We start from the raw sequence: 13615 nt of genomic DNA, 5'->3' as shown, positions 1-13615 counted from the left end.
TTATTTTATTTTTTTGATTTTTTTGAGATAGGTTTCTCTCTGTGTAACAGCTCTGGTTGTCCTGGAACTCGCTCCGTACACCAGGCTGGCCTAGAACTCACAGAGATCAACCTGCCTCTGCTTCCCTGAGTGCTGGGATTACAGGTGTGCACCACCGTGCCTGGCTTTTTTTCTTTTTTAAAAAAACTTGTTTAGTTTTGAATCAGGGTCTCGCTATACAGCCCCGGCTGGCCTAGAACTCTGAGTGCTGGAATTAAAGGGGTGTGCCACTATGACCGGCTCCTGCTCACCCTTCAATGCTTAGCCCAGGCGTCACCTCCTCCAGAAGCCCTCCATGACTGCACTGTCTGGGTAGCACGCTTTCAGTCTCTGAACTTTCTACCATCCCAGTTTTGTAACCCGGCTGTCTTCCTGGTCAATGAGCTATCTGGGTAGGGCCTGTGTGCATGTCCCTAGTGCTTAGCCCGTGTCTGGCCCATCCTAAGAGGTCCTTGCCAGGCCACCTGGCTTGGGAGCAGGTGATGGGCCTGTGTTGCTGGGAGACGGTGGTGGGTGCAGGGGTGGTGGTGACTCACCCTCTCCCAACTGCAGGGCAGGGTCCATGAGCTCCATCATGTACTCGACGTTGACGAGCATCTCAGTGAGGTTGCTGCGGGCCAGGACGTACATGAGCACAGGCAGGAAGTCATCGGCCCCGTAGGGCTTCCCTGCAAGGAGAAGAGGATGAAGGCTGTGAGTGCCAGGTGCCTGAGAGCCGCTCAGGGACCAGAGGTTGCCCTGGAAGAGCAAGGTTTCCGTATCTTCACAGTTCGACAGTGAGGATCCTAAGCCCCGAGGATGGCTCAGCACAGGGTGGCAAGAAGGAGCTGATAAAGAGCTCTGGACCCCGGGTGACGAAACTCTGGTTCCCTGCCCTTTCCTGGTTCTTCCCCTGTGGCTACCCCTGGCTACTTGCTGGGACATCAAGTTGTTATCACACTTTAATTTGCAGGTCCTCTGCTGCTGCCTGGGCATCTTCAGGGAAAGTTGTGATGTGTGCACAAGCCTGAGGTCCAATCCTGTGTCCATGATCTGCCTCTGCCTGAGATCCACCAGCACCCCTGGGACCACCACTAACTGAGAGCCACCAGCGCCCCTGGGACCACTACTAACCGAGAGCCACCACTGTGCCTGGGACCACCACTAACTGAGATCCACCAGCACCCCTGGGACCATCACTAATTGAGAGCCAGCCCTGCCCCTGGGACCACCACTAACTGAGAGCCACCGGTGCCTGAGACCACCACTATCCTGAGACTCTCCTTTAACTGAAATCCACCAATGCCCCTGACATCTATTGCTGAGACCCACTTCTGTGTAAGATCTACCACTGCCTCTGAGACCCACCACTTCCTCTAAGAACTGCCCCTGAGAACTACCACTGCTTGAGAACACTACTTTTTTTTTTTTTCAAGACAGGGCTTCTCTGTGTAGCCTTAGCTGTCCTTGAATTCACAGTGATCCACCTGCCTCTGCCTCCCGAGTGCTGGGATTAAAGGCGTGCACCACCACACACTTGCCTGAGATCCACCTCTGCCTAAGACCTGCCACTGCCCCTGAGACCTGCCACTGTGGGTAGACTGAGGCTCAGAGTTCTATGTTCCTTGCTGGTGGGACCAGATGCACATCTTTTCCCCTGATGTAGGTAAGGGGTATGCGCATGGGCACTAAAGCCTGATGTTGGCTTAAGGACCAACACCAGCTTTGAGCACAGCTGGAACATATCAGCTCCTAGCCAACTCTTGCAGCTGTTCGACAGGCGGCTGGCAGCACTGCCTGGGGTGATGGGTGCAGCTGTGAAATGATTCTTCCGTGATCTAAACACCTGGCTTGCAGGGATCAGCGCTCATGCCCTGCCAGGGTCAGCCTGTGTTTCCTGGTTTTAGCTTCTGTGTCCCTCTCCTGTTCCCTCCCATCTGTTCACCATCTGTGGGCACACGATGCCAAGAGCTGGCCGAGCCGAGACCTTCTGCACATTTTATGGGCTGGGGGACTTTGATGAAGAGCATGAACTCTTTTGTTATTGTTGTTTTGTTTTTTAAAAATTTATTTATAATTTTACAGTATTCTGTCTGCACGTGAGCCTGCAGGCCAGAAAAGGGCACCAGATCTCACTATAGATGGTTGTGAGCCACCATAGGGTTGCTGGGAATTGAACTCAGGAATTTTGGAAGAAGAGCCGATGCTCTTAACCTCTGAGCCATCTCTCCAGCCATTGTTTTTTTTTTTTTTTTTTTTTGACACAGGGTTTCTCTGTGTAGTCCTACCTGTCCTGGAACTCATTACGTAGACCAGGCTAGCCTTGAATTTAGAGAGATCTGCCTGCCTCTGCCTCCTGGGGTTATATGATTAAACATATGTAACACCACTATCCAGCTGAGAGGGACCTCTTGTTCAGAGAGAAATAAGCCAAAGAGTGCTCCTTTGGGCGTCCTGCAGACTGGAATAGGTAATTTAGAAAGACCCTAGCTCGGCCACTCTAGCTCTGCATGATCAGGCCTCTCCCAGGGCCATGACAACCCTCAGTTTCCCCATTTAAACACTGGGGGATAATAATCAACTCAGTCTGTTCCTCAGGACTGGTGTGTGTCAAGTGAGTGGCTGACATAAAGTATAGTCATTTGGGAAGCATTATTTCAAAGAAAGGCTGACATAAAGAACCAGGTAGGCTCTGGGCGTGGGTGGAGCACGCCTTTAATCCCAGCACTCGAGAGGCAGAAGCAGGTGGATCTCTGTGAGTTCGAGGCCAGCTTGGTCTACAAAAGTGAGTCCCGGATAGGCAAGGCTACACGGAGAAACCTTGTCTTGAAAAACAGAAGCAAAACAAAACAAAACAAGAACCAGGTAGGAAATAGTGGTTTCCCAGGCCATCCTGCAGTCTCATTCCCAGCTGTTCAGCTGAGCCTCTGTCACCAAAGTGGATGCAGACACGTGCAAATGCATTGATACAGTTGTAACAGAAACACACACAAAACCAGGGAGACAAGCCAGATGAGGGGGTAGACTGTGGCATCCAGAGAGCTGAGCTAGTGGGAAGGATTCAGCAACCTGCCTCCCCCCCCCCCCCCCCCCCACCCGGCACCGGTTTTGGTTGGTAGGATTTTCCTGAAAGTAGGTAGCAGATACAACAGTCCTGGGGCAGCTCGAGGCTCGTGACTAAACTGTTTTAACCTTTGCCCTCTAACGTCAATGTGGCTTAAAGTACCTTCCTCCTGGAGCTTTCCCTAATGACCCTCACCAAAACATCTGATGCCCTTAAAATGGTTTTCTGGGTCCTGTCATTGAATAGTGGGAAAATTAACACCACTGGTAAGCAGAGAAGAGCTTTCCCGGGGCATCTAGTCCTGATCAGCAAACACCTGGACACCCCAGGGCCTCATCCCCTTCATCTGTCCTAGTAGCCCACTGGCATTAGCTGGTGGGTTTGTATTTTTATACATCTGTTCACAGTTGGGGGCAGAGACATATAGCGGGGAAGGGCATTCCTTGAATCACCTGCCTGCCCAACTCTCTGGCCTCAGTGTCAGTTCTATTCAGGCCAGGCTCAGGGCTAAGGGCTGTACTGGTTAGCTTTAAATACCAATTTGCTGCGGCCTAGAATCCCCTGGGGAGAGGGCATCACTGAGGAATCATCTAGATCTGGTTGGCCCCTGGGTACGTCTGTGGGGGAGTTGTCTTAACTGTTAGCAGGTGCAGGAAGATCTACTGCGAAGGTGGGTGGCCGCTGTGTCATGGGTGGGGCCCTGAACTGTCTAAAACAGTACAGAGAGCTAGCTGAGTGTAGGATCCGAGTGCTCACTCCTTCTGCCTTTGACTCTGGGTGTGAGGCTTCGAGGTGCTGTGTGCCTTGACGTTACTGCCCTGCCGCCCTGGATGCTAACCTGGAGCTGTAAGCAAAAGTAATCCCTGACCCCTCTCGGTCCAGATCAGCAAACGCCTGGACATCCGGGGCTTCAGTCCACTTTATATGCCTTACGAGCCCATGGTGGCATCAGACGGTGGTGTCCGTGTTTGTGTCTGGATGGTAACGCCCAGGACGTTTGAAAGCCTCACCAGCATGGAAATCCTTGACATTAAACAAGGGCAACTTTGGTCACTAGAATTCAGTTTGGCATTGACCTTTCCCTCTGTCTCCTCCACATGCAGGCAATGTCAGAGGCGCCCGGGTCATGGTCCAGGCCCTCCTTCTACCTGATTCTCAACCACTGTCCTTGCCTGACTCATCCGTGGATTCCTGGGTCACATGGCCCCCGTCAGGAGGCAGATGACAAAGTTGGTCTTCATTAGCAAGCTGTTGGCTCTACATCCAACCTTCTAAGACTATGAATGTAGCCCTTGGTCAAAGCCAGCTGCAACTTCAGGCATAACTTAAGGGCACGGAGGGCAGCCCTTCAGCCTTTGAAGCATATTATCTGGGTCTTCACTTAGGTTCCCTCTCGCCTTCCCACCTTCCCTGAGGGGGCTTTCAGCTACTCTTCTCACTCCAGGAATGGGTCTCCTTGCCTAGCACTGGATGTTCCAGAGGTGGGTTATGACTTCTCTGTCAGACAAACAGAATATGAATCAGAAAGCCTAACTGCTCTTGCCAGGTTCTGTGACACCTGAAAGAACCCCATAGCTCCCAGTATGATGGACGCTCTCTAGCTAAAGCCATCTGTTTCTTCAACTCCCCAGCCTACCAGGCCCAGGACCCTCAAACTTGCACTCAAATGCTCTCCCCAAACCTGGGGCTTGCTCAGCATGGCCAGCTGGTGCAGTGAGTGCAACACAGGTTTGGCACAATGGGATTTAGAGGGAAATGTGTGTGTTCAGGGGTTAGGGGAAGCACCCGACAATTGATGGGGTGCATTCTGGCCGGGTCTACACAAGTGTAACAGCAGTTACCTCTCAGGAAAGGGTGGCATGACCAGTTATGTTTGCCTCCTGTGTCTCCAAGTGTAGCCTTCTTCTTTTTACTGGTTCTATTGGTCCCGCACAGCCGGGGTATTTTATTCTCATTTAAATGGGCCATACAGGTTGGGCATGAACTTCTCTCTCTCCTGTGTGGAGATGAAGGAGAGACAGGTGGTGGGCTTCCTGCTCAGAGAGGAGGGCCGGAGGCCTAGGGTGGGTGTAGGTCTAGGTGGTCCAAGGTCTAATGTAGGGTTCTTTAAGGCTGAGAGGTCAGAGGTCTAGGAGTAGTGCTGGGTACGTGTGTGTGTGTGTGTGTGTGTGTGTGTGTGTGTGTGTGTGTGTGTGTGTGTGTGTGTTTTCTGCAGAACTTTCTGAGGGTAGAGGTGGGCTCAGGCCAGGCTGCAGCTGTGCCTTGCCCAAGGATTCCCAAGGGGGATGTTGGTCCGTGGATAACGCTTCAGTCATGAAGCCACAGGCAGACAGGCATGAGCTGCTGGGAACATGGAAGGGAGTAGGGTGGGACAGGGAATAGGGGAGCCTAGTTTTGAAATCACTAGTGTCAAGTCTGAAGAGGATTTGAGTCAACTGAGATGCAGCTATGGACGTATCACTCAGGGGCTGGAGAGATGGCCCGCTCAGGAGTTAAAAGCTCTGGCTGCTTTTCTGGAGGACCTGAGTTCAATTCCCAGCACCCACATAGCAGCTCACAATGGTCTGTTTTTCTGGGCGGGGGGCTTGCACTCTCACAGAGACATACATGCAGACAAAACACCAATGCACATAAAATAAAAGTAAATTAAAAAAACAGAATGTATCACTCTATGTAATAGTGCTAGCTGTAAACTCCATAGAATCTATAGTCATGGCAGGTGTGGTGGTGCACACTTTTAGTCCCAGTACTTGGGAGGTAGAGGCAGGCAATCACTGTGAGTTCAAGGTAAGCCTGGTCTACAAAGCGAGTCCAGGATAGCCAAGGCTACACAGAGAAACCCTGTCTGGAAGAAAAAATCTACAGTCACCTGGGAAAGGGACATCTGGGCACACCCATCACAGGAACTGATTAAACTGAACTAGGAGACTCATCTTAATTTGAGTGAGACCTAGGTTGCAGAAACTGAGCTAGGCACTAGCTAGCATTCATTGCTGCTTTTTCTTTCTTTCTTTCTTTCTTTCTTTCTTTCTTTCTTTTTTTTTTCTGAGACAGTTTCTCTGTGTAGCCTTGGCTGTCCGGGACTTGCTTTGTAGACCAGGCTGGCCTCGAACTCACAGAGATACGCCTGCCCCTGCCTCCTGAGTGCTAGGATTACAGGCATACGCCACCATGCCTGGCTCTCATAGCTGCTTTCTGACTGTGGAGTGCAATGTGACCAGCTGCTTCAAGCTCCCACTGCCTTGACTTCCCAGCCAGGATGTGCTGAACCTTGAACTCAAAGTCTAAAAGATCCCATTTTCTCTTGTGTTGCTTTGGTCGGAGTGTTTGATCAAAGCAAGGAGAAAGTGACTAAGTCAGCAAGTATGAGGAAAGTGTGACAAACATGAGATGAGAGACTGTGGCCTGGGCCAATAAGATGTGGGCAGGAAACCTACATTCTCACAAATATCAGCCTTGGGGCTGGAGAGATGGCTCCGCGGTTAAGAGTGCACGCTGCTTTGAAGGGGACGCCAGTTTGGTTCTCAGCACCCACATCAGGCCGTTCACAACTGCCTACAACTCTAGCCTCAGGAGGCCCAATGTTGCTGGCTTCTGAGGGCACCTGCACTCACATGGACACACTCAGCACACAGATGCACACATGTATGCACAATTTAAATGATACAAGTAAACATAAGCTGGGCGTGGTGGCGCATGCCTTTAATCCCAGCACTCAGGAGGCAGGGGCAGGCGTATCTCTGTTAGTTCGAGGCCAGCCTGGTCTACAAAGTAAGTCTGGGACAGCCAAGGCTACACAGAGAGACCCTGTCTTGAAAAACCAAAACCCAGAAAACAAACAAAAGAAAAAAAACCAAAAAAAAAGAAGAAATATTTAAAAAAAAAAAAAATCAGTGTAGCTGAAGAAAACAAAAGGCCCTTGAAACATAACATGTTAAAGGAAGCCAAACACAGTGATTGTTATATGTGCAATTAATTCCTAAGCCTTTCTGAGTCCCTCAAGGACCTTTACAGATCAGTGGCGACTTGTGATTCAGTTAGACATGCTATATCCGGAGAAGCTTATGCAGGGACACAACCACAGCTGTCACAAGAGGGCCCCGCAGCCTGGCACTCCCAGGGTCTGTAATATAGACTCAGGACAGCACTAACTGGGGAAAGGTCCAGATATATAACTTATGTGATTTAGAGGGGAATGTGTGTGTTCAGGGGTTGGAGGGAAGCACAGGACAATTGCTGGGGTAAGTTAACTCACGAGCGTACCCAGGCATCCACGTTTCAATGAACCATTTACACTTAAAGGTCTTAAGTTTGAAATCAGTTTCAAATGACAGGTCAAAACCAAATGTCCTGGGATAGGGAGATGGCTCAGTCAATAGAGTGACCACTGTGTGGGTATGAGGGCCTGGGTTCTGATACCCAGAGGCCAGGGAGAAAGCTGAGCACGGCGTGCATGCGTGTGTGCAGACGTGCGTGCGTGTGTGTGTGTGTGTGTGTGTGTGTGTGTGTGTGTGTATGTGTGTGTGTGTGTGTGTGTGTGTATGTGACAGGTTGAGGGACCTCTGAAGCACACCGGTGGGTCAACCAGCCAAATCAAACTGATGGGAGACTCAGGTTCACTGATACTGTCTCAAAAAACCAAGAAGGCTGAAACTGAAGACAGAAGACGCCACTTCTCTGCCCACCCTTGCTCTCCTCACCCCCCTGAAATTTCATTTCAAATAAAACCCCTCTTACCTGGGCTACAAGTAATAAATGGGATCATATAGGAGAGAAGCAGTCCAGTGATCGTCACGTGCTGGTGAAGGCGGTGCTACGTAGGCGACTACAAAGGACTGGGATGCTCAGAGCCCTTTCCTGGCTCTCTGGCCTATTCCCGCTCCTGGATTCCTGGCTGTGCCCTTTTCTTAATAAGCGGTCTCTATTTCCATTACTATCCATGTGTCCTGGTTCAGTTCTTTGTTTCAGGGTATAAGGACGTGGAAGGCTCAGTGGGTGTTCTCTGGACTCTAATCCACGCCCATAATAGCTCAACCTCCTCATTCCCAGGAACATGGTAGGCAGACGGTGGCCTCTGTAGCCTACCATCAGAACATATCGACTTGGGATCTCACATAGCCTGAGAATGGGGAAACTGAGGTTGCGGGGTGGGGTGGGGGGGACACAGGTAACCCCACAGCCCCTGGATAACCCATAGTTTCTTAGGGGCTGTCTAACCCAAGCACAGCACCCACATGGTGTCCTCACTGAGGCCCCATAGGTTTACCTTCCAAAATTAGGGCACAGAAGTAGGTGTTCAAACACAGCACCGTGTGTGTGTGTGTGTGTGTGTGTGTGTGTGTGTGTGTGTGATCTGCTTCCTCCTAAGTGAGGAAGTTCTGAGTGGGGCAGCCCAAGATAGAGTTACAGCCACTGGGCTCCTATTCCAGGGTTCAGCCTGGGTCAAAGAGATCTCACTGCCTACTGATAAGTTGCCCACTGGCTTCTGGTCCAAGCCCAGACCTTAGCCCAAGCCTCATGGCTAGGAAGGAGGCTCTGGCCTGGGCTGCCTGACATCTCAGGTCCCCACTGAGTCTGTTCCGACATTCTTCCTACTGTATAGCTGTCCCCTCTCTACCTCCCCCCAGTAATACTGTCTTCTTCATTCGGGTCTCCTCAAAGTGGGACAGTCTCCACTAGTCCCTGCTCTCAGGGCAAGCTTGCAATAGCTGGATTCATGGGTAAGCAATGCTCACGGTGTCTGAATGTCCCTCCCTGTATCAGGTTTTGCAGAAGAATTTCAGGAAGCCACAGCCTTCAGGAAACTTCAGGGACTTGGAGAATGAAACGGCCCTGTTTCTGCCTCAGCAGAATCCTTGGCCTGGCTTTGCCCTGAGTCCTGCAAGGCCTGTAGGAAATGATCCCACAGTTAGAAATAACTGCATGGGTCAAACATTGCAGTTAGCATCTGGTGACGTATTAACCACAGTCTACCTGAGCCCCAAAGAATGCACCTCCTTACACAGGAGGAAACTGAGGGTGGTGCCTCCATCTCTTGGACAGTCATGCAACTAGAAGCATCAGGGCCCAGATAGACATTCGGGTCTAGTTTTTTATGTCCACCCCTTTCTGACTTTATCAAATTGAACTGTTTCTCCCACACACCCATGCAGGATGCCCAGGCCTGCCACTCCTGCTCCTCTTATAAAAGAAGAGACATTTCTAGCTTGTTTCAATCAGCCACATGGGGGCCCTGACCTCCAATATCCTATGGCAGGGTGGTGGTGGTGGTGGTGGTGGTCAGGCATTCTGGGTGCCCTCCCTGGGTCCTCGGCCTCTGGGGCAGATTGTGATGCATGAGAGAAAGGCTCTGAGTTCTGGAGGCTGCCCATGGCTGCTGTCTTCCTTCCCTGGCCATTAAAAAAAGTATTTATTTATTATGTATACAATGTTTTGCCTGAAGAGGACACCAGATCTTATTATAGATGGCTGTGAGCCGCCATGTGGTTGCTGGGGATTGAACGCAGAACCCTTAGAAGAGCAGCCAGTATTCTTAACCTCTGAGCCATCTCTCCAGCCCTTCCTTGGACATTTTAAGGCGGGAATCAGTTGTGCTCACAGCCTAGCCCCATCTCCTGGTTTGGAGACTATACAAGACCCCTGGCCCCCAAAAGAAATGCTCTTCCTGATATCTTGCTTCTGATTGCACATCTCCATGACAACATAGCCATCACGCAGCTTATCCCTGTGTGGTGTCTGCCCTTCAGGAACTCAAGTCATTCTCTCACAGTTGCAAGACACATACTGGTCCTAGGCAAGAAAGGGCCCCCGACCTGGAGCTGCAGCCTCCTCCAGGGCATTGAGGGAAGCTGGCCAGTATGAGGGAACCTTGCTCCATGCCCCAGTGTCATGCCAACGATTGCTTTCTGTTGTCAGAGGTGGCCAGCTGACCTGCTCATCCCTGAGGAACATGGAAAGGAGAAGGAGGAGTCTCCCAGCCATCCCCAGCCATGGACCCCACTGGGGCTGGGGTCAAAGGACACAGCTTGTTCCTCATAGCTGCAAGGGCCCAAGTGTGGCTCGGACCCGCTAGAATCTTGGCTTTTCTTACCATAAAGAAGCTGGGCCTGGACAGATAAGTGAGTCATCCCAGGCCACACAAGCGGTAAGGGGCAGACCAGAAATCTGAAGCCAGCCTGCAAGGTCATAACTGTGGTATTCTTCTCACTTGCCATGGCCGCCATGAACAACTACACAGGTGGCCATCTATACCAGGACATCCAGCTAAAGGGCTGGGTGAGGGATGAACTCCAGCCTGTTTTTTATTCCCTGTGGAGTATGGGTTCCTCTGCCTGGGTACCTAGAGGTGGGTACCTAGGTAAACTGTGGTAAACTGGCTACAAATGGCCTCTGATCCCGCTCCCTCCCTTCTTTTCTTCCCACCCACACCCCTTGCAATGCGACTTTGAAGCTTTTGCATCCAAAGAGGACATGTGTTTCACCCTTCAAGTCTGGGTTCATTTTGTGACTAGATAGGCCAGTGCAGGATGCCAGGCTGTCATGATGCCAGCTCTCAACAGGCTCTGCTCACTACCCTAGACTCTAGTCGGGTACAGGCATAAACGGGGGCCAACATACTGGAGGATTAGGATGTTATGGCCCTGAGGCCCACCCAGATAGCCTACATCCAGGTACCCACCAACAAATGGGCCTGGTCATCTTTCATCAGCTGCTTCCACAGACCAGCTTCTCTGTGGTCTAGTGAGCTACTATCTACAACACGGTCACAGCTGAACCTGTTTCCTCTCAGTTCATACATGCTAAGGAGCCAGCATTATTCCCCAAGAAGGTGAGCTTTCTGGCAGTGGGGTCATTGCAGATGTGGCTGGCTGAGATGAAATCGCACTGGAGTAGGGCAATTCTGATCCACTGTGGCTTGTGTCCTCGTAAGAGGGAAATGCGGGCCCAGAGAACACTTGGGAGATGCTGGGATTTCAGAATTAGGAGTGAGGCTGGATCAGGTCCTAGCCCATGCGTGGAGAGAGAACAGGCCTGCCCCACTTTGATCTTGAACTTCTAGCCTCTAGCATTAAGGAACAGTGGTCCTGTGTTTGAGTCACCACGTTTCAGTGCTCCCTGCAAACTCACAGGGTGCCTTTCCCCCCTGATGCACAGGGCCACAGGCATGGCTAGTTTACTGCCTGTCTTGAGGGCAGCAGAAGGCACCTTCCTCCTACCTACCTGGGTTGCCGAGGGCCATGGAGTCATAGATGAGCTTGCATGTCTTCAGCAAGATGGAGATTTTCTTCCCGGGTGAGTAGGCCTTGTGCATACTGCTCAGCTTCTGCAGGATTTTCTCCATGACGGCCACCTCGGGCACGCTGGTGGTCACACCCAGGTCAGTGGTGGTGGTGGCCAGGATCACCAGCTGGTTCTCCTTGAGCTGCTGTAGGGAGCCATCCCGGCTGTGGATTTCCAGCAGGCTGGCGTTGATGGCCTCCTTCAATGGCTTCAGGACACACTTGTACAAGGCTGACTCCACAATGGCCTCTGTGTGTGTGTGGGGGGGGGGGTGAGAGCAAAATGGTGAGAAAAGCAGCTATAAGGGCCCTCCCACCTGGCCCTGCTGCCTGGTAGCATAGCCCTTTAATCCTTGGTTCCTTCTTAGCCTTGTAATGCAAGACAGGGAGCCACTCTACAGAGGTCCTGGCACCAGAACCTCTGATAACATCCTGGTCTCTCCAACACTGTTTTCTCCAGGGTTGGGAACAGAGCCTGCCTAAAAGCACGCATTTCAGAAGGCACTAGACATAGTGTGGTTATGCAGTGTACATTCTGGGAAGCTATGTACTAAGGGTTTGGGTGCCGTGTAAATGCCGGGTATAATTAATCCTTTTTTTTTTTTTTTTTTGGTTTTTCAAGACAGGGTTTCTCTGTGTAGCCTTGACTATCCTGGACTCAGTTTGTAAACCAGGCTGGCCTCGAACTCATAGCCATCCGCCTGCCTCTGCCTCCCAAGTGCTGGGATTAAAGGCGTGCGCCACCAACCGCCCAGCTAGAACTAATCTTAATGCCTCTTGCACTGTCATTTACATATGCTTTATTTGCCCGCCCTGCTCCCCCAGCCTCCCAGGCCTGCCTTTGCCCCTGGGCTTTTGTCTCGTGCTTCCCTTGCTATACAGCCATTTACACAGCCTGCCCTTTGCCATCCAGCTATCAAGGGAGTCAAGCCGTAGCCTTGATCAACCTGTGGCGTGGGGGTTAAGGAGCTTGGATGTCATGCTAATTGCAACAATGTATGTAACGATGCCTCTCTAACAACAGTCAGTGTATGCTCTGATGGGGCAGGTGGAGGCTAAGAGAGGCTTCAACTCGTGTCTGCTCAATACCATCGTGGTGACTACTGAGCCAACACGGGGGAGCCTGAAGTCCTGTCTCCTCATGGGGGAGGCTGGGCAGCTCTGCTCTTTTGCAGGGGATAGAGGCTGGGAGCCTGTCCTGTGCCTCCTTCGGCCCCTTCACCAGGAGAACTCAGGCTGCTTGTCTCTCTCACTTGCCACCCTGGGACCACTGTCACCCTGACAAGACTTCCTTTGCTTTGTCTTGGTCAGCTATACTGGCGTGGTGGTTTCACCCTCATGGGATCTAGAAGCGCCCTGGAGACAATCTCTGGGCACATCTGAAGGGCAGTTTCAGGATTAGGTTCACCAAAGTGGAAGACCCAGCATTCCATTCTGGACTGGGGTCCTAGAACAAGTAAGAAGGAGAAAACGGCCTGAACACCAGTGTTCGTCTCCTCTTCCTGACTGTGAATGCAGCGTGACCAGCCGCCTCATGCGCCTGCAGCCATAACTTCCCCACCACAATGGATCACGTCCTCAAGCTTGAAACAAAAGGAATCCTTTCCTCTGAGTTGCTTTTACCGGGTGTTTTGTTACAGCAGCAGATGGTTAACTAATACAACTGGCCCTGCGCTGATCCATTACTGGGATGGCTCTGGATTACCACTCACCCTGTGCCCTCTGGGATCCATCCCTTCCAGGCCAAATCCTCAGTGTGACTTTCACAGCCTGGCATACCACCCTGCTGCCTCTATAGTGTCCCCTCTGCCTGGAAGAAGCTCCCCACCCCCTTCTCCTTAGGCCGTGGGTCTTATCCTCCTCGTTCAGGCACACATGCCTGCGAGGCTTGACCACAGCTTCCTCTGGGCTGCTCTGAGATGTCCATGCCCTTCTATGTTCTTCTATGGCCTTCACAGCCTCCTGCTCTGCACACTGCCTGAGTTCTTCCCTGGCGCGATCTAATTCAGTCTCAAGGGTATATGTGTTGCTGGGTCCCAGACATCTGCCTTCATCCCACATTCTCCCCAGACTGTAGACTCAGTCTTGGCAGGCTCCACCTGTCCCCTCCTGGATGTCCAGTGAGGTGAGAGGCCATCTCTCTGACACTGAACCCTGTTGGACCTTAGGACTAGTAGCTGTGGCCCTCATGAGGCCAGCTAGGTCTTTGCCTACTTCCATGGACTAGATATGTGCCCAGTGTTCCATTGTGCTA

At 51.5% G+C, this 13615-nt stretch overlaps 1 protein-coding gene across 1 annotated transcript in view; it reads right to left on the bottom strand.

The window, feature by feature from the left end:
- Positions 1-13615, bottom strand: part of Rin3 (Ras and Rab interactor 3) — a 105418-nt gene that overhangs the window by 4938 nt on the left and 86865 nt on the right. Inside the window, exons 7-8 of the mRNA XM_051150688.1 lie at positions 11303-11611; positions 576-707 (exon numbers count right to left, since the gene is read on the bottom strand). Of these exons, the coding sequence (XP_051006645.1) occupies positions 576-707; positions 11303-11611 (441 nt within the window). The remainder of the gene's footprint in view (positions 1-575; positions 708-11302; positions 11612-13615) is intronic.

The sequence above is a fragment of the Acomys russatus genome, chromosome 1, assembly GCF_903995435.1.
Source record: "Acomys russatus chromosome 1, mAcoRus1.1, whole genome shotgun sequence".
Classification (NCBI taxonomy): Eukaryota; Metazoa; Chordata; class Mammalia; order Rodentia; family Muridae; genus Acomys; species Acomys russatus.
Note: the sequence above shows the minus strand (reverse complement) of the source record. Positions and strands in the feature narration are given on the sequence as shown.